Source organism: Pogona vitticeps, chromosome 1, assembly GCF_051106095.1.
Source record: "Pogona vitticeps strain Pit_001003342236 chromosome 1, PviZW2.1, whole genome shotgun sequence".
NCBI classification, from domain to species: domain Eukaryota; kingdom Metazoa; phylum Chordata; class Lepidosauria; order Squamata; family Agamidae; genus Pogona; species Pogona vitticeps.
In genome coordinates this window covers 294,463,930-294,484,713 of record NC_135783.1, presented here as the reverse complement: position 1 = coordinate 294,484,713, position 20,784 = coordinate 294,463,930, and the positions used below count along the sequence as shown (strand labels likewise).

Here is a 20,784-nt window from a genome sequence, read left to right as displayed (position 1 = left end):
TGTATCACAAAATTCAGATTCCAGAGTGCAAATGTAGATTTACCTCTAAATGAAACATATTTGATGTGGAAATTAACAGGGGAAAGAGGAATCTGTGATACTATGCCTGCAGTTACTTTTGAACATGTAACAATTATAAACCTGACTTGACGTGGACCAAATAATTAATAAATATAATTAATTTCTAAACCTCTTTCTTTTGTTCCACAGCAGCTTGCCCCAGATGCATCTACATGAATTGGAGTCTACATCATTAACACAAGTCTATTTATTGCAATGGAATAACATATGATAATAATGTTGCAACGTAGAGTGGCATATGGTTGTCCTTCCCTGAAAAAAATGGTCATGTTAAAAAAAAAAAACCCACACAAAAGCCCCCACTCCATAATACAATTATATTATAAATAAAACATCAATGATGCCACATTTTGGCCCAGAGTTGCTGCCCTGCCCCCAGTAATTACTGAATCAAAGAAATAAATGTTCTAATAGAAGAGGAGACTCCTTAGATCCATTGTAAAACAATTCTGGACCAAAAAGATACAAATGGTACATGTTTGCACTGTGTGTGTTGAGGGCAGGAGAAGAACAGTTGAATTCCACAGAAAAGACAAGATATGCAAAAGAAATGGTGCTCACCAGTGGAAAAACAGTAAATGCACTATGTGAAAACATAATTAAACCACATGGACCTAAGGGGGGGGGGAGGTACAAAAACAGAACACAAGCACTTGGATAATCTAGAAAATGATGAATCTAGAAGTAAACATGATCTAGAAGGCATGGTGGGCAAGATGTTAAAAGACAATACTGTAGTGAAATAGAAGTCAAGAGAATCTGCAACAAAGTGTAGAAACAGAAGGAGCTCAAAACCATAGTGCAAAGCAGTGTTTGCTAATGGAAAACAGCTCCTTTGAGTAGAAATAGTTACTCTTGAATCGTAGCCTCTATTCCTTCTGAGTTCATCTTTAAGCCCTTCCAATTTATAGTGGAGCTAGCATATGGACAAAAACAAGAAATTATAATGAACAAAGCAGCTGAGACTTGTAGGCTGACTTATCCAATATTTAAAAAATTCTGAGACTATTACTTTTATGACACTTAAAAGGAAGTAGCTTTTTCCAAAGCAAATTTTGAAAAGAATATTTTTTGGCAGATGAAAACTACTGTAATGAGACATATATGGGCTTTCTGGAGAACCTGGCTACAGACTTAAACTTTTTTTAAAATCAGTCATATGGTTAAAGACCAAGAATTATGAAAAATTATCTGTATACTAATTATAAAAGTAGTAAAGCTACATAGTTGCATGAGATGAAATTATACTACTTATACATTTTACCATTTGCAACGCACTACTGTATACAAGTAATGCACCTACAGTTTAATAATAATGAAATCATTACTAGACAATGCTGCCATTTGATTTATAATGTATGCCAGTGTCATATATTCTAACTTTATTTCAAATCAAGTCATTTGAAGTTATTTTATATTTGAAAGAAACCCAAGGTTTTCCAAAACATGAGAAGGGCTTAATGTAACTGTGGAAAGTGACAGAAACAGTAAGTAAATGTTCCTTGTAAATGTTCACATATGAAAAATACAACTTTTGCTCCTTCACCTATATGAAACAGAACTTTTGTATCTTCATTTGCATTTTCCTGATGCTGGGAAACTTTGTGCATCTTGCAATAAATTACATAGCAAAACCTTTGTAAGATATACTGCAGAATCTCTATAAAGTTTTTCTCTAATTAATCCAAGGTCATCAGTGTGCCCATGCCATTGCATTATTCACACTTCCAACAGCCAGTTTGACATAAAATCCAACAGATATCAGGAACCTCTGCTCTTCAAACAGTCTAATGGGAAAAAGTAATGAAGGAAGGGGGTAGGGTTCGCTGCTCATCTCTATTTGTCTTGATGATGCTGGATTAGACAAAGACTGAATAGGCCTAGTGAAGCACAGGAAACAGCAAGGTAAATGTGCTCTTCCTGTTCCTTTTGCTTCTCCAAACATCTAAAACCACTGTGAAGACTAGTTCATATATTACTGAAATGCTCTGTGAGTGTGATGCTTTCTGCTGTTTGAAGAAAGTGATTAAGCAGGTTAACAGATGTGATAGAAGTAATTAAGTGGGAATTAAGTGACAGAAGTAATTAAGAAGGTAAGTTACTTCCTATACCTGTGTCTATATCTGTAGTAGATATATTTAGACTGAGGCTCTCAATTTTGTGACTTTATGGAACATCTAGACTGCAATCCAGTATACTCTGACCTGGCAGTAAGCATCATGTCATATAACAAATCTGATGACTGTTCTTAACACACAATGTAAAATATTAAATATAAAGACATATAATGTTTTTCTTTGTGTCTTCCCTTTGGTCAGAGTTAGCCTGGCAGAAAATCTTTGGACATATTGGAATTGCATCACATACAATTGATCAAGTGACAATATTAAAAAACAGATCTGCATTAAATATTTTGAATTTAAATGCACCCATCCTTGTAACATCTGTTTTTTTAAAAAATGAGCAATTCTCCTTCCACAAAAATGAACATTAAACCACAAGTGAAAAAAAGCATTTAGCTTCAAGGAGATACAAGGAGTGGTGAATATCTGATACTTGCTAACATAAACAGTTATATCAGCTTTAAATCATAAACCTATGACTGTACATGCTTTTTCAAACCCTTATTTTACAGTACCTCTGACAGTAATGCTATGAAAGAAATATGAAATATCCATGCTAAAATTAAATGAAAACATAATCAGCTGCACCAACAAAAAACACAGTACAAGCAGAAAGCAAAGAGCAATCTTGGATTATAATTTTCATCCTTAGAAAAATTTCAAGAAGTTACTTACCTTCCATAAATTGTAGTAAGGTTAGCACACACTAAGTACAATTAAACAGCAAGAGCCAAGGTAAAATCAATTGCTACATAAGGATGGAGTTTCCAAACCATCATGAAAAGCTAACTATTATGAAGTACATTCCAATTCGTATTAAATACCATAGAGAGAATATTGCCATCAAAATACAATCTTTGGCAGAACAGTAATTTTATCCCCAAAAGAAATGGCAGAAAACTAAACCATAAACTATACAATTCATAGGGAGGCTTGTCATTCATAATCCAAAAGGCATGCAATATGCAGAATCACAAGCAGAAAACCAAATTAACAGACATATACACAATACAGTGTTGACTAAGATACAGAAAACAAGGATTAGATAAGTTTAATGAAGGAAGCAAGATAAGCAAAGCACAGCAGCAAGTGTGAAGTGAGAGCCATTTTCTCTAACTGTCCTGAATTCCGTTTTCAACCTTTTAAGCAGGATGTTCTTCAATACTGCATTTATCATAGGTATGACTTTGTACTAATGAAGAGTTCGTACTGCCTCTCATTATTTTAAAGGTTGCCAACAAGAGATGGGTATACCCATTTCTTTTAGAATGATCCTCAGCTTTTCATATATACAGACAAACATTCTGATATAGTATATAAATCAGAAGCTGATTTTCTTCTGAAATTCTCCAGAGCACTGTGAACCTATATTTGCAATACAATCCCTAGTGTCTCTTTGTGTTTTGAATCCACCTTCAGTACCAGGTATTTCTTGCTCAATAGATGGTAAATGTTTATGTTTTAAAACACTGAGTATCATTTTACTTATTTAGTTTCTTAATATCGTGCCTTTCTCCAAGTGAAGTTACTCAAGATGGTGTAAAAGGTAAAGGTAAAGGTTCCCCTTGACAATTTTTTTTGTCCAGTTGTGCTCATCCCCGTTTCCAAACCATAGAGCCAGCGTTTTGTCCAAAGACAATCTTCCGTGGTCACGTGGCCAGTGTGACTTAGACACAGAACACTGTTACCTTCCCACTGAGGTGGTCCCTATTTATCTACTTGCATTTGCATGCTTTCGAACCGCTAGGTTGGCGGGAGCTGGGACAAGCGACGGGCGCTCACTCCGTCGCGTGGATTTGATCTTACGACTGCTGGTCTTCTGACCCTGCAGCACAGGCTTCTGTGGTTTAGCCCACAGCACCACCACGTCCCTCTCAAGATGGTGTACAACTGCTAAAAAAAGTGTGCATATTATTAAAATAAAAATAAATTTAAAATATATAGATCAAAATACAATTAAAATCACAACAATATTAAAAACAACTAATTTAAATATATTTAAATAAACATAAAACACATTATAAAAATACAATATGCTGCACTCTTCCCTAAAAACTCCAATCCTGCCATGGTATTCAGAAACAGCTTGAAACAGGAAGGATTTCATCTGCTGGGTGTGTTAGCCTTATAACTATGATTTGCTATGTAACTATGCTAAAGGGCTATCATGAAGCCTTAAAGTTACACATTGTCTTGTCCATACCTTGTGGAGGGGTGGCTGTCGTGATTCTTGGAGCTTGCTTGTGCCTACATGCCTATTCTCATGTATGCCTTTAGGATATTGCTGTTGTTGTATAGGGGGAGAGGGAGGGTGGCCTTGAGAAGGCCAGCATCCGACCCCCCTTAAGTAGTTTAACATAAGAAATCTATAAGAAGGGTGTTTTTTTTTTTTTTTTTGCCTTTAGAACAGTGCGACTAGTGTGTATTTCTAGGCTTCAATAAAATTACATAGTATCACGCTAGTCTCCTTTATTTTTTGGTCTTCTGCCAGGGACTGTCCCTGCTTAAAACTGGGTAACAGGAGGAGAGTAAGGAGGGGACCAACCCAATCTTGTGCGCAAGGGAATTCCATAGACCGGGAGCAGCTACCAAATATGTCATCTCTCAAGTCCTTACCAATTTGAGTTTATGGGGTGCAGGGGTATTATCCTAAAATAAAAACTGCTTTTTGAAAGGTGTTTCCAAAAAGTGCTTTGAATGAAAGTAAGGCTCGATTGCGGCTTGATTTTCATTGTTTACAAAATAAATTCACCACTTAACAAAACAGCCAGATTGTTTTGGAACACAGCTACTCAACAAGGCAGAAGTAGCTCTTTCATTGTGTGCAACAGATACCTACCCTTTTCTTCTTTCATAGTTATACTGCTTATTATTTATACATAATGCATTCTACAGATGCATTCTATGCCTTTATAGGCTAAACACTCCCATATTTTAAATTCAAGTGTAACTTAAGTTCAACTTTTATCTGTAGGTGCATTTGCACCTACAGCATTGTTAGTAGCTGTAAGGATGGTTTTAAAGTAATATGCCTGTGATCATGGTTCCCGGCTAGGCTGGTTGCGCGCGCACAACTCTGCTTCCTTCCACACAGCTCTCTTCCTTCTCCGCATAGCGATCGTGTAAGGTTCCAGTTATGATGGAACTCCGTGCATGGGGAGGGCAGAGTTGTGTGCACATGAAGGGGCGCGAAGCTGTGCATGCAAGCTGTGCATGCAAGCGGGGCTGAAAATTAGACAGTACGTTGCCAGTGACTCTTCAAAAGTTACATTTTTAAAGTACAGTACTTTGGGATTTTATGTTTTTCATATGGGACCTAGCAGATGAAGAAATAAAATTCAGAGGAAATTAGTAAGTGTTTACATTGCATGCAATTATTGCACCAATGAAGATACTTATAATGAGAAACTCAGATGAATTTAGAAATGCTTGTCACCTATTACCTGGTTCAATTCTGGGATTAGCCCTTTACTGAGATGTCAGCTATGAAGAATCATAGGCTTCTGTTCTTTGCCTAGAATGTCCATAAATCTCTACAGGACTCTTGGAGGAGACAGGTATCCTTATCAGAGAAGGAACTCCCCTGAAGATCTGAGGGATTAGGGAGAATTATATCAGGAGATGTGGTCCTTCAAATAGCCTTGACCCAAGCCATGGAGGGCTTTATAGATCATGATTAGCACTTCAAATTGGGCCTAGAAATGGACTAACAGCCAGTAATATTGTAGCAAGAAAGTTATATGATCCCTATAACCCAGACCTGGGCAAAGTGCAGCCCACGGGCCACATACGGCCCATGAGACGCTCCAGTCGAGCCCGCCCGTCGCCGCTACTGTCCGGCCCGCCCCTCGCCGCTGAGTGAGCCACAGCTCTGGCTCCGGTCACCCAGCACGGCAGTAAGTAAAACTCGCAAGATCTGACACTGGAATTTGACTGTGGCTCAAGAGGCCGGAAGTGATCCTTGCGCAGGCGACGTGATGATGCATCACATTGCCTGCGCGGGATAGAAGACAGTTGGAGAGGAAGGCTGCGGGGGAATGGAGGACAGGAGAGTTAGCTCCGTGTCGGGTTTTTTTTCCTTTTGGTTCGGCCCCCAAACACAGTTCAGATTTTTCATGTGGCTCCCTTTAGAAATTAATTGCCCATCCCTGCTATAACCACTCTAGTCAGTAGTCTGACTGCAGCATTCTGAACCAGCACTAGTTTTTAAACTATTTTCAAAATCAGCCTCACATAGTGTGTGTTACAAAACACAATGTAACGAAAGTATGTATAACTGTGGCCAGATCAGACAGTTCCAGGAATGGGTGCAGCTAGCACACCATCTTTAACTGTGCTAATGAACTCCTGGTTACTGCTGAAATCTGGGATTTCAGGCTCAGAAGTGAATCCAGGAGCTGTGAACCTGAATTTTCAGGAGGGGTATAACCCCATCCGGGAGGCAGTGGAAGACAGGAGGGCCTGGCATGCTCTGGCCCATGGGGTCATGAAGAGTCGGACATGACTTAACAACTAAACAACAACAAAATAACCCCATCTGAAATTGGTTGAATCCCTAATCCTAGCAAATGACCAGGATTACCTTTTTCTTGCCAGGATTAAATTTCAATTAGATTGCCCTCATGCAGTCCATTATATATATCAGGCACTGATTTAGTGCAAAGACAGCTTCCTTGAGTTAGATGGAAAGGAAAGACAGAATTAAGTGCCATAAGCACACTGATAGCAGCAAAGGTTTGGACAACCTATCCAAGCCAGATTCATGTAGATGTTAAATGGCATGTGAACAGGACAGCACCCTGAGGGATGCTATAGGCAAAAAGTCAAGCCAACAGGAGCCCCCAGCACCACTCCCTGCCCCCAGCAGAACCAGAACCTCTGCAACATAGTGCCACAAATTCCCATACCAGCGAGGTGGTCCAGAAAGATACTATGGCCAATGGTAATGAAAGCTGCCAAAAGGTCCAGGCGAATTTACCAGGGACACCCCTCCGCCCTGTCCAGTTAGCAGAGTAGAGCATCCACCAAGGTGATCAAAGCTGTCTTAGTCCCACAACCAGTTCTGAAATCATACTGAAATGGATATATATAATTCATTTCATCTAGAAACCCCTGCACCTCCTTTGTTTAGGTGTGGAGTATATGCTGAATTTTTCAAGTCTTTTTGGACCATTACTTTGTACTCCATATTCACCAGCCTACTGTTGTTAGGACTGTGATAGATTCAGCCTCTGTAGTTTGAAATAACTCTATTGGTATCCCATCTACTTTTGGAAATGTTTCTTTAAATTGATTTCATTTTGCTTTCTAAAACTGCAGGTTATTAATCAGGATTTTTTCTTTGATAAAATCTGTCACCTTTGCTTCTCGTCTGTAAAGTTCTTCAATATATCACTTTCTTTCTTTATCTTGACCAAACAATAGATTCCATATTGATCCCTATCTTTCAACACCCTTATAATCTTGGTTTAGTTTGTCTTTTGTATCCTGGAACTTATGGAACAGACCTTTTGTTTTCCTTTTGTTGTTTTATTTCATTTCTTTTGCATAACTATTTAGAGTAGTGGTTCTTAACCTTTTTGAAAGAAATGCCCCCTTGAGCCATTGAGGAAGTTATCATTGCCCTCCTCCCTGCGCGTTACCTTATCTATCTATCTATCTATCTATCTATCTATCTATCTATCTATCTATCTATCTATCTATCTATCTATCTATCTGTCTGTCTGTCTGTCTGTCTGTCTGTCTGTCTGTCTGTCTGTCTGTCTGTCTGTCTGTCTGTCTAGTTAGTTAGTTAGTTAGTTAGTTAGTTATTCAAGACACTTAAATCCAATGACCTCTGAAAATAAAATTCAATTGCAAGAAAATGAAATGCCAGAAAAAGTAACATTTAATGATTTAGTTACAAGTGAATTTTAAGACGCAAAAATAAATAGAAAAAGGGCATAAAAACAAACCGCAATGCAGGAACTAAAAATTTCAAGACGAAAACTCTGAAATTAAATTAAGATTCGAGGAAAATATATATTCATGCACACTATAAAAAGGGTTTAAAAGATACAAAGAAAAATGTTACAGAAGGACAGCAACAAAAAAACAGAGTGACTATAAAAATTGAAACCATAAAACCGAGAAACCAAAATATAATATTGAACTGGAGTGCACATTAAAAAAGTACAATACAAAGAGACACACAAAATGTTTTACAGAGCACAACAAGAATTCAAAAATGAAGCAAACATTGTCACACAGTATAAGAACAAAGGTTACAGGGCAACTGCAATAACTACTGTGGCATCTCTCTTCTCAGCATTGTAGGGAAGCTGCTTGCCCGTGTTGTGCTGAAGAGATCCCAGGTGTTTGCAGACAGAGTCTATCAAGAATCACAATGTGGATTTTGAGCTAATAGATCCACCACTGACACAGTATTCTCCCTCAGACAGTTGCAGGAGAAACGTAGGGAACAACGACAGCCACTCTTTGTGGCCTTCATAGATCTCACAAAGGCCTTTGATTTGGTTAGCAGGGATGGCCTTTTAAAATACTTCCCAAGATTGGATGTCCACCTCGACTCCTTAATATCATCAGGTACTTTCATGAGGGAATGAAGGCACCGTAGTTTTTGATGGCTCAACATCAGATCCATTTGACATCAGATTCCAGAAGATCTCCTGTATGGAGAATTAGTACAGCGAAATCGCCCCAGAGGGAGACCTCAGCTGCGATACAAGGATATCTGCAAGTGAGATCTGAAGGCCTTAGAAATGGACCTCAACAGATGGGAAACCCTGACCTCTGAGCGTTCAGCCTGGAGGCAGGCGTTCCATCATGGCCTCTCCCAATTTGAAGAGACCCTTGTCCAGCAGGCCAAGGCAAAGAGGCAGTCCCGAAAGCAGCAAAATCAGGGAGCTGGACAGGGGACAGATTGTATTTGTCTTCCGTGTAGAAGGGATGGTCACTCTCAAATTGGCCTTGAAATGAAAAAAGGGTGCTGAGGTTTTTATCCAGTGGAAATCATTCCACTGATAGAAGGCACTGTCCCCTTTCAGAAGAGGGAAGGAGACAGTGATGCCCCTCCCTCTTGCAGACCACTTCAGATCTGCTGTTAAGTGTGAGTTGGGTAACTGAGCTTGGTGTGGTGGCAATGGAGAATGAGGGCAGCACAGGAGAAAGAAAATTGGGGTAGGGAAGCAGCCTAATTTCTCCTTCCACCAGCAAGATGATGCTTACTGGACACAAACCTGTGTATTCCAAAGCTCGAAAAATGCAGCTTGAAAAAAGCTTCACTTTATCTTCCACAAACTACCTCTGACACTTAAATGTGCCTAAAGGGAGGCAATTAAAAACTATATGTCTCCATGGCTTCTGGCCACATCCTGATGAAAACATAGCCAGGACTATGTATTAATGGCCCATTCTAGTTTCACCAAAAGTCTTAGTCTTCATACTGACTAATAATATGTCAGCTGGCATATTATTGCCATTGCTGGCAATACTATGCCAGCAATTGGTTTTGTCACTTCAGCTACAAGTCCTAACAGAATCTTAAGAATCAGAGAATCTTAGAATAATAGAGTATTTGTTTGAAAGGAAAGGAATATTGATTTTGCTGCTGGCTGAACTCTAAATGCAAGATAGCAACCCACTTGGGTCTCAAAATAATTTTTCTGAAAAAACAGAGCAAAGTTAGAAATTCTGTAGATAGTAGACTTGGTATTAAGGAAATAGAGAAGCAAATTAGGGTTGTATAATGCCTTGTAACAGTTTAATTTTTTTTTAATTCAAGGAGCATTGTTAGAATAATGCAAAAGTCTGTTGACCAAAGCAACTTTCTATACACGAAACTTTTTTAATGTAACATTTTCACATTATATTTTCAGAAGATTTTGAGAAGAATTTTCAAGTTTTATGCCAATCACTTTACAGTCCTAAGGGTTTTACAGTAGTCAGAAAGTAATGAGTAACTAACACTCTTTGCAACATTACTCACACAAATTACTTTGGGGGAGGAGGGTTACAACAACATCCATAACGAATTACCTTAAAAACAACTTTCCAAGTAGCCAACAGAACAATAAACAACTGAATTGCTGAATAGCTCAATGAGAGATGACGCGCCACCCCAAACCAACCCGTTTCTTTCCGCGTTTTCATTGCAATGGGCGGGAAGATGGGGCAAGGACAGGGGATTCTGGGAGTTGTAGTCTAAACCTTGTGGAGTGCCTCCACCACCCTCTTCTTGAAGCAAACTGTTATACTCAAGCCACTGATGTGCTACCCTTTTCACCTTCACTGAACGGATCCTCAGGGTTCAGGTAGAAAGAGGAGTGGCTGACTTTCTGCAGTGCATTTGCTTAAGTCTCTCTATGACAGCCCCATGGATTTTGCCCTCAGCGCTCTCAGTTCAATTTGAGAGCTTTCTCTCCCAGAGGATTTACACATAGAGGCACATCACACCTGTGTACACGGAATACAGGGGAAGATCTCAAGTTCGATGTCCCTCAAAGCCATGTAAAGTTGGCCAGGTGAACTTTCTTCCCTCCTGACAGCAAGCCAATCACAACAGTACAACAAAAAAAGCCAGAAAAGCTGCCGAATTCCCACCCACCCAGGATGACCCGAGCCAGCCCCGTCCCTAGAAATCCTGCCGCACCACCCCAAACCAACCCGTTTCTCTCCACGCTTCCCTTGCAACAGGCGGGAAGGTGGACAGGAAGGCAGGACGAACAAATGGGGCTTGTCTCTCCCTCCCCACCCGGGTGTGAGGCAGTGCTTCACTGGGCGAAGACAGGGACCCAAGAGACCCTTTCCTTCCACCTGATCCACACTCGGTGCTCCCCTAAGGGAGAAAGGCGAGACGTGACAGGCAAAAAGAGCTGGATTGTCTGGTGGCGGCGGCACCAGATCCACTGCCAGCACCGCAGCTGCAGCTGCCTTCACATGTTTGGCTTGCTCCAGCGCCCCCTACCCCCTTTTGTTCCTTTGCCCCCATGCCACCCCTTTTCATTCTACTGCCCCCTGAAAAATGAAATTGCCCCCTTGGGGGGGCGTTATCGCTCACGTTAAGAACCACTGATTTAGATCATATTACACAGGCAGAATAGCAGAGGCATCTGATAGTTTAAAATTGCCCAAGAACTGACAACTGTACAATCAAACAACATACAGCCTATGGAGGACCATCAGCAATCTGCTGATGCATATGCTAAATTTTGGTCAAGAAATCACCCTGATTTGGGCCAATCAATTGGACTTAAAAATAGCTCTGAAAGTAGTGGCTTTAGAAAGACCATTTTGCTGCTGTCAGATGTACAGATTCAGTTTGCTCTTACCTGGGAATTTGTTTATGATTCTGGGTTGTGTGAAGGTTACAACTGCCAGTAAGGACTGTTATCCTTTGTGGCTAGTGAAGACCTACTCAGCAGAATTAAGAAACTCCCTTGTGACTGTAATTAATCATTCCCACAGAGTATTTTCTCCAATACTTAAAAAAAGACAACTGCTATTTTAAAATGTCTGCTACAGTATGGACAATAGGTATGTTCAGTGACTGGCTGGTTTGCATCTAGTACTGTTTGGTTAAGCTTGTTGAAAAGGTGGTGAGGAGCAACTCCAGATATACAGTGGTGCCTCGCACAACGGGCACCTCGTAGAGCGATGAATTCGCTCTACGAGGCCGGTTTTGCGATCGCAAATGTGATCGCAAAACGGTGCCCACATAGGGCGAAAATCGCAGAGCGAAGGTCGGTAAGCGGTTCGCTTACCGACCTTCGCTTTGCGCCCCGCCAATCAGCTGTTCCGCGGCTACAAAATGGCCGCCGGAAGCCCCAAAATGGCCACGCGCAGCGTTTTCGCACCCTCGTAAAGCGAGGGGAGGGCGCGAAAATGGCTGCCGGCCATAGGGAAGCATCGCTGAACGGTGAGTATTCGGCCCAATTGGAACGCATTAAACCATGTTTAATGCGTTCCAATGGCTTTTCCTGCCCCGTTCAACGATGCTTTCACACAGCGAGGGTTAATCCAGAACGGATTAACCTCGCTGTGCGAGGCACCACCGTACCTTGAAGATGCATTCACACTTAATTGCTTTCCATGTCGTTTATGGACTGGGTACAGTATTGAGATGTTTCTGGTGCCTTGGGTAAATAATCTCCATTGTTATTTGAACAAAAGTAAGTCATCCTTCCTGGTATTACTAGATCTATCGGCAGCCTTGAATAGAACTGATCACAGCACACAGTTGAATAGAGTGGTGAATGGCCTAGACTCAACTGGATCAATTATTCTATAGTTTACATATTTTCTCTGCAAAAAGATCAAGAGGGAAATGTATCCAGGAATTGTTTATGAGATGCTCTTTAATATAAGCATGAGACCATTGGTGGAGGTCAGTGCAATCAACATGCCAATGACACCCAGTTATATCTCTTGTTAACTAAGCAACTGTAGGCAGTCGTAACAGCCCTTAATCACTGTTTGGAGGTCGTGACCAGGTGACTGAGTGTAGATCAACTAATGCTGAATCCAGACAAGACAGAGCTGATATCTGTTGCTTGACAAATGTTAAATCCACCTATCACCTCTTTAATGGCTGATGGAGTAACGATTCCCCTTATGAACCAAGTAAGGAACTTGAATGTCTTATTAGATCCAATGCTCCTCCTGAAGAAACAGCTATGGCCAGTCAGAAATTTAACCCCTGTTCCTGGTTCAGAAATTTTCTCCCTACCAGGAGGGAATAAATGTGGTCATGCTGATCCATGTTTTGATTACCTCTAGATTACGAGATACACTTTACAGGAGATTACTCTGGAAAAAAAGTCTGTCACCTCAACTGGTACAACAAGAGGCAGTTAGGTTACTGATACATGATTCTTGCTATTATCATATGACATTTATCCTGCGCCATTACACAATCTCTCGGTGGCTTTCTAAATTCAATTCAACATGTTAGTTGTTAACTTTAAATTCTTACATGTATTGAGAAAAACACAAAGTTACTGGACTCCTCTACCTATATAAGCCCTTGTGACAACTGAGATTGTCTAGGACTGCCCCGTTAAAGATACAAATTGTTAAAGTTGTTTAGCCAGAATGTATAATGAAATAAAATATTTTCCTGTTGCTGTTCCCATGCTCTGAAACCCTCTGCCGGAGTCTTTTCAAAGTACAATGTCCTTGAAGGGATACAGTAGGTGGAACTGTTTCAGCAGGCTTTCTTAATTTAATTTAATTCAATATAATTTAACATACATTAAAAATGTATGTTAAACATTAACATACATTAATTTAACAAACATTACTGTTTTACATTGTTAGTTATATGTTTTTATGTTTTATTTAATTATGATGTATGCTGTTCTGTGTGTACTCAGATAAAAGAATGGCATGTATAATCTCAACATGAAAGTTGCATTTAAGGTTCTTATGCTATTTCTGTCACCTTTTACTGTTGCTTCTAGTCTGCTAACAATTTTAGGAGTTTAATCAGGCGTCCGTTCAAACTACTTCTTTTTTATCTAGAAATAAAATAATTCACATTTTTCAATCCACAGTTCTGCTTGCTTGTAGTCAATAGAGATTGGTGATGCAAATCTGTTCCTTACATTTTTCAGAAGTATTATGTCAATTATATTTGGCACTATGATTTTTTTAGTATTCTTCAGCTCTTATATGTTTTTGATACTAACAACTCATGGTTTTCAGTACAGTCCACTTGAGTTTTATTTTTATATAACAAATAGGAAACTTCTCCACAATTTTGCTAATTATATACAGTATGTTTACTGTATTGGCCATCTGTTGATGGCCATGTGTGCAAATCTGTTCAGCTGCCTGAAACACGTATCTGCAATAAACAAATTGCTGATGTACAGAGTTCCATGAGTCACTCTGCTGCTTCATTTCCAATTTGTAGGCCGAATTCTCCAAATCTGTTTGCTTATACTTGGTTAGGTGTATTATGGTATATTACATATTTTGTATCTTTATATATGGAGTCTAATTTTCCGAGTTTATCATTTCCATTCAAACCCAAGATACACATAGAATCCCTATACAATTTTCCCAAGCTGTATCTCTAATATCTGTTTCAAAATGTATGGTTTTTTTTCTATTATTGGCAGCATCTCTTAAAAACTGACATCCTGCAACCTTTACAAATTATTAACTTATGACTCTCAGATTGTTGCTTTTCCCCTTGAGCTCTGTAGTAATTTTATTAGAATAAAACAAATAAATCAGGAAATTTGCTCTAAAATAAATTAATTTTTATGAATGTAGATTCCTCATAAGCCATCTCTACAGGAAGTCTTGCTTTAAAAGGTAGTATATGCACTTCAGTGTGGTGCAGTAACATGAATGTGGGAACTGTATTTTGCCCAAATCTCCTGTTTTTGAAAGCATTATTGTCAGTCCTTTCTTCAGCATAGGGGCAATTTACCTAAAGCAAGGCTACATCTGTCCTTCATTATACATGTACAATTACTGCAAAACCTGTGACTAATTAGTCCTAACAAGACTGGGATAAGTATTGCCCTGGCAAAGGAGTGACTTTGGCATTGTCCCCCCATGATGCTTTACAGGGCCTCCTAAATAGATGTGATGGTTGGGGGCTTTGCTGCTGGCCCCTTCAGGGGCCCATGAATGTATGTATTAAGTTATGGGCCATATGACAGAATTCCTACACACATGGCTGTGAGAATTCTCATTTGCAGCACCTTCTTGACTTGGAATCAAGCAGAATGATGAATAGTCTTTTTCCTTACATGGAGGTGAGATCTTCTCCTGAGCATCTTCTCAAAATTCCAAACTCCTTCTGGCAGAGCTTTTTTCTGGTTCTTGATGCTCAGTCTCACAAATGTTCTGGTTAAGGGCTGTCACTGTTCTTTTCTACTGCTCACTCAAGACACAATCCTGAACTCCAGGAGAATGTAATGTTCCACTAACTGAATTCAGTACTATCTCTGAATTGGCTTTGGGCATACAAATCTCATATTCTAAGAATGCATTAGGTATCTGTTTGCACAAAGGAGTATTGGATACTCCCTTGTGTAAGCAGCGGAAAATTATGAACCACTTGTGCAACGGACTGTAGTGTAAGCTGTTTGGCCATGCAGGATTCTTGCCTTCTGAAGAATTATTTCATTACAACCTGGACACGTATCACTTTACCTCCCTTCCTGTAGCAGGCAAGACAGAAGATTACCTGTGTATAAGATATCCCTTTTGTAAGATCTCCCCCACTTTTCTAACCCAAAATTAGAAATCAATATTTTAAAAATAAAACAGAAAAAGAAAAATAGAGGGCCAACTCCCGTTCTTAGATGTCATGGTCCTACGCAAAAATGATCTCCGATTGGGACACAAGGTCTACAGAAACCACCCACACAGATCGGTACCTATGCAAAAATTCCAACCACCACCCACAGCAAAAAACAAAACAAAACAAAACAAAGGCATAATCAAAACCCACAAATAAAGTATTTCTGCCATACATCAAGGGGGTCACGGACCACATGGGAAAACTTTTGAAAAAACACAACCTACAAACAGTATTCAAGCCCACCACAAAAATACAACAAATGTTACGGTCAGCAAAGGACAGAAGGGACCCCCTCACCACTGCAGGAGTATACCGCATACCTTGCAGTTGTGGCCAAGTATATATTGGAACCACAAAACGAAGCATCCACACCAGAATCAAAGAACATGAGAGACACTGCAGACTAAAACAACCAGAAAAATCTGCAGTAGCTGAACATGCCCTAAAACAAACTGGACATGAAATTCTATTTCAAAATACTGAAATACTGGACAACACCAGCAATCATTATGTCAGACTGCACAGAGAAGTCATTGAAATCCACAAGCACCAGTAGAATTTCAACAAAAAAGAGGAAAGTGTGAAGCTCAACAAAACTTGGCTCCCTGCTCTCAAAAATACAGTGTGCAAAAGGTCAACAAACTCTACCCAGCCACAAGGACAGGGGATCACTACACACAAAAGACCAGCTAATGACACCCATCAACCACAGCAACAGACAATCTCTTCTCCTTAGCAGAATACACCCACAACAATACACACTAATCACCCATCTACAAGAAAAAGACAAAAAGCCTGTCTCACAGCCATAAATACTCCACTCCCAAGCCAACTACACCAGAGCACAGAGTGCTGTCCTCTGAAGATGCCGGCCACCGAGACTGGTGAAACGTTAGGAAGAACAACCTTCAGAACATGGCCAAAGAGCCCGAAAAACCCACAACAACCAAAACAGAACACATTTTAATTTCATAATTAGGTAACATTTTCATACCAGTACTTTCTTATTATGCATCACACTTTAACTTCATTCAGCCTCTGAGCTCAGAACGCTTCTGAGCACCGCCTACATGCTCCACCTCCAACAAGGTGTGTTCTAATTGGTTTGTTCAGCATCAGTTGATGTCAGTTACATAAGGCTCATGATTGGAGGAAGCCTGTTTGCAGAGGCAAGGTATAGACAGTTTTGCAATCGCACGGTTCTGTCCTCAGCTTACTTCTGTGTATAAGATGACCCTCAATTTTTAGTTTAAAGATTTTAGACAAAAGTATTGTCTTACACACGGAAAAATACAGTACTCTCTTTTGTGCAAAAAATATAGTGGCTTAATCCTCCTAGTCTTTACATGTGCTTACGTAACTTCCTGCAATTAACTCTAGCTGATAAATACCAATTAGGTATATAATAAGATATTTGACTGAGATATGCTCCAGTACCTTGTCACTTAGCTGTAATTAACTGTGGAAAGTTATGCAAACCTTACATGGACACTCATACAGGGTTGGTCAGCATTTCTGCAAATGCTGTTGCTGAGAAGATTTAAGAAAAAAAGGCACACATCATCTTCTCCTATTTGTGTAGGAATAAAAAATAAAAATAAATTGCAACAGATGCTCAAAATAAAATGAACATAAACTACACAGTCATCTCTCTTCTTTACCACCAATGAACTCTCTTTCCTTGAGAAACAAAATGTATCATTGTGGTTTCTAGTAGTGTCCCATCATTCTGCCCTGACCAAGACAAGAGAAATACATTTTCTTAGTAAGTGAGGAAAAATATAATGACATAGGAAACACACAAATATAGAACCTCTATTGCCCTTCATATCAATCATGTCCATGGAAATAAATGCCTGTTTACCTCCTGGAAGCAGCTAGAGAAAGGAGGTAGCAAATCATATTTCTCTAGGTTCCACGCACAATCATATATTGTGGAGATTGAGTTTGGCCCTACATAAAAGGTAAATCTCCCTTGATTTCATTTAGATTGAATTTACCCTGAAATATTAATCAGGAAGGAGGAAGTTTAAAAAGTTACCAATAACAGAAAAATCCCACCCCACCCCCAGTATGTAATATTTATAGAAAAGAATAAGAAGTCCTCTTACCATTTTGGAAAAGAGAAAAAGAAAGAGGTCCACTAGTGCAAGGATAGTAGAATTCTTAACATTCATAAGAATATTGAAACTGCTACTCCTAAATCCACCAGGGCAAAAAGTATATCACATGGATCTTAGTAACTGCCTTCTAACAGAAAACTTGAGAATAGACTAGTGTTAAAAAGAATGTATGAGTATTACTACATTATATTAACAATAAACTGGTATTATCTGATGGAAGGCAGCAAGAAAAGAGGAAGACCAAATACGAAATAGACTGACTCCCTAAAGGAAGCCACAACCTTGACTTTACAAGAGTTGAGCAGGGCAGTTGAGGACAGGATGCGCTGTACACGTTCATATGAATATGTGTGCATCTTTGTGCATTTTGCTTGTTTAGCATTTACTTTAGTAAGACCCTTTCAGTATAAAGTACTCAGAAGTGGTTTATCTGTCCCTCCTTCTGGTTGCACTTTGGGTCTGTGCAGCTTGCCTAAGGCTACAAAGGTGGCACAGCACAACACTTAATCCCATCAGCCACACATGTTGCAGGTGATCTCAAATATTCCCTCTCCTGAGAAGTCCACTGGGATTCAAACTCCCGACTTCTGGCTTCTCGGTCAGGAATTTCTATCCATTAAACTATGACAGCTCGTTGACAAATAAAAGCCATGCTCTTTTTGCATTTACACAGGATCAAAATCTTGCAGCCATTTACAATTTTTTTTCATCAGCATGTCTCAAAAGAGGCAGTCCTTTTCCATTTTTTGGTCAAGGTTGAGAAAATATATGAGTATTTATGAGTATTATGAGTTTAAATTCTGATGGTGCAAGTCCTGCAGATGTCATCAGCCAGGCCAATTTTTTTGAAAATTAAATATTTCATTCTCCTGTTCTGAGGCTTTTACAGGCCCCAAGTTTGCTGGGAACATGTGCAGGCCAAGCTTTGGGAGGAATTTCCCCCTGAAAAATCATCCCAGCGGTGGCAATTTTCAGTAATTCAGTATATTTTGAGTTATGAATGTATTTTAGTTTTTTTTGTTCTTAAGCTTTGTTCATTTTCAAATAAAATTTATTTTTTTAAAAAGACTAAGAATTCCTGATGAAGAGATTACATGGGGCATGTAGGGGGTCTGTAACAATATGTGTGCATATATGTGTGTGCGTGTGCGTATGTGTGTGTAATTTAAAACAAACAAACAAGCAAACAATCAAACAAAGAAACTTCCATGGCTAATGATACCACAACCTTATGCTGTGGAGTATACACAAACAAGATTTCATCCATTACAGCATTAAACTGGAGAGAACAGGTTTGGTACAGGGAAGGGAAATAAAACTTACATACACTGCTTTCTCAATAAAGGTAAAGGTAAAGGTTCCCCTTGACAATTTTTGTCCAATCGTGTTCGACTCTAGGGGGCGGTGCTCATCCCCATTTCCAAGCCATAGAGCCAGCGTTTTGTCTGAAGACAATCTTCCGTGGTCACATGGCCAGTGCGACTTAGACACGGAACACTGTTACCTTCCCACCAAGGTGGTCCCTATTTATCTACTTGCATTTGCATGCTTTCGAACCGCTAGGTTGGCGGGAGCTGGGACAAGCGACGGGTGCTCACTCCGTCACGTGGATTCGATCTTACGACTGCTTGGTCTTCTGACCCTGCAGCACAGGCTTCTGCGGTTTAGCCCGCAGCGCCACCACGTCCCTTGCTTTCTCAATACAGCACAATAAAGGTATATCCTACGATGAAGAAATGATCAAGCTAATAACTGGGCTGAAGATGACCAGATCTAGTAAAAAAGTTCATATTGGATGATATGAGAAAGGAAGTTATATGATAAAGTTGGGGCAGGGCTTAAAATCAGCAGTTAAGAAGCAGAAACAGATTGCAACATAGAAGATATATTCTGATACTACATTGAGGGCAGAACAATGTGATCACTGGGAGACTGAAAGAGTAGGTGGTGCACAGAACTCTGTTCTTCAGAGGCCTGTGTTACACTATGAAAGATAGGAAATATATGTAGTTATGGCAGAAAGAGAAAATTATCTATTCAAGGACTTGTAAAATGTACAGAGATGCAGGTCAAAGATGTCAATGGAAACACACATGCACATGTTAGAAGGGGGCTGAGAAGAACTTATTTACCACTCACAATTTATTACTTATAAACGCTCTGGAGCTAAGCACTGATTTGAAAAACTGCTTGCATCATTAATTTGGCAATGGGCCCATAAACCTATGCAACACTTACCAGATCAAATGTGAGTAGGAAACATACCATAAAACTAACTTTTTAAAAGGCTTTTCTGATATACAAAGAAAAGATGAGAGATATACATTATTTGAAGACTGAATGGCACTGCTTCATTTTCCTTTTACATGGTTAGTACTTAGTAGTCACTGTATTTGTTGAGAGGAAGAACAGTTAAGATAGGGGTGAGTCAAATGAGCTCTCAGGGCCCTAGTCCGCTACCCTTTAAATATCAAAATTAAAAAACACACACCTTCCCTACAAAATCATTAGGAGAACAAAAGGGTAGAATAAAAGAAAACTTTTTGAAAGCGAAACCCATTTTTCAGTTAACAAAATTGACTGTATCCACCCTTTTGATACATAACCACTGCACTGAATTATAAACAAATAAAGAAGCAAGTAAGGAAGCCAGCAATTAGGGAATGTGGTCCTTAGACTGCCTCTTCAGATGTTGCCTATCTCTGAATTAAAGTAATACTAAGTTTGGGTACTTGGTAGAAATAAAGTTACCTCCATCTTAAGAAGGCATGTTAAACCCTTCTGACAATAGACAATAGGTCCCTATTGTCCCATTCTCTAGAACATATCTACAGCATAAATGAAGTTTTTTGTATTTTCTGAAAAATTGTGATAACGTTAAAATTTATAAAGATACACAGATTTTAAGTTTTTCATTGAGTTGGAAGAAATCAGAAGTTTTGTTTAGAGTCCTCGCCCAAGGCTGGATATCCCAATATAAGTACTGAGACACGTCTGTCTGTCTATCCCTCCTCCCTCCAAACTTTGCCTTGTGGTTTTTCAGTATATTATGTAAACAATTTTATCTCTACATATTTACAGATGGAAAGGAAAGGGTTGCCTATAACAGTTCTAAACAATAGGGAAAATAGATTTT

General features: G+C 39.4%; 1 protein-coding gene across 48 annotated transcripts in view; it reads right to left on the bottom strand.

Moving 5' to 3' along the window:
• GPHN (gephyrin) overlaps positions 1–20,784 on the bottom strand; it is a 454,199-nt gene that overhangs the window by 98,121 nt on the left and 335,294 nt on the right. For 26 of the 48 annotated variants that reach the window (XM_072986103.2, XM_078390238.1, XM_078390313.1 and 23 more), the window contains one exon: positions 935–997. The exons of the other annotated variants lie outside the window; for them this stretch is intronic. In XM_072986103.2, the coding sequence (XP_072842204.2) occupies positions 935–997 (63 nt within the window). The remainder of the gene's footprint in view (positions 1–934; positions 998–20,784) is intronic. 48 annotated transcript variants of the gene reach the window in all.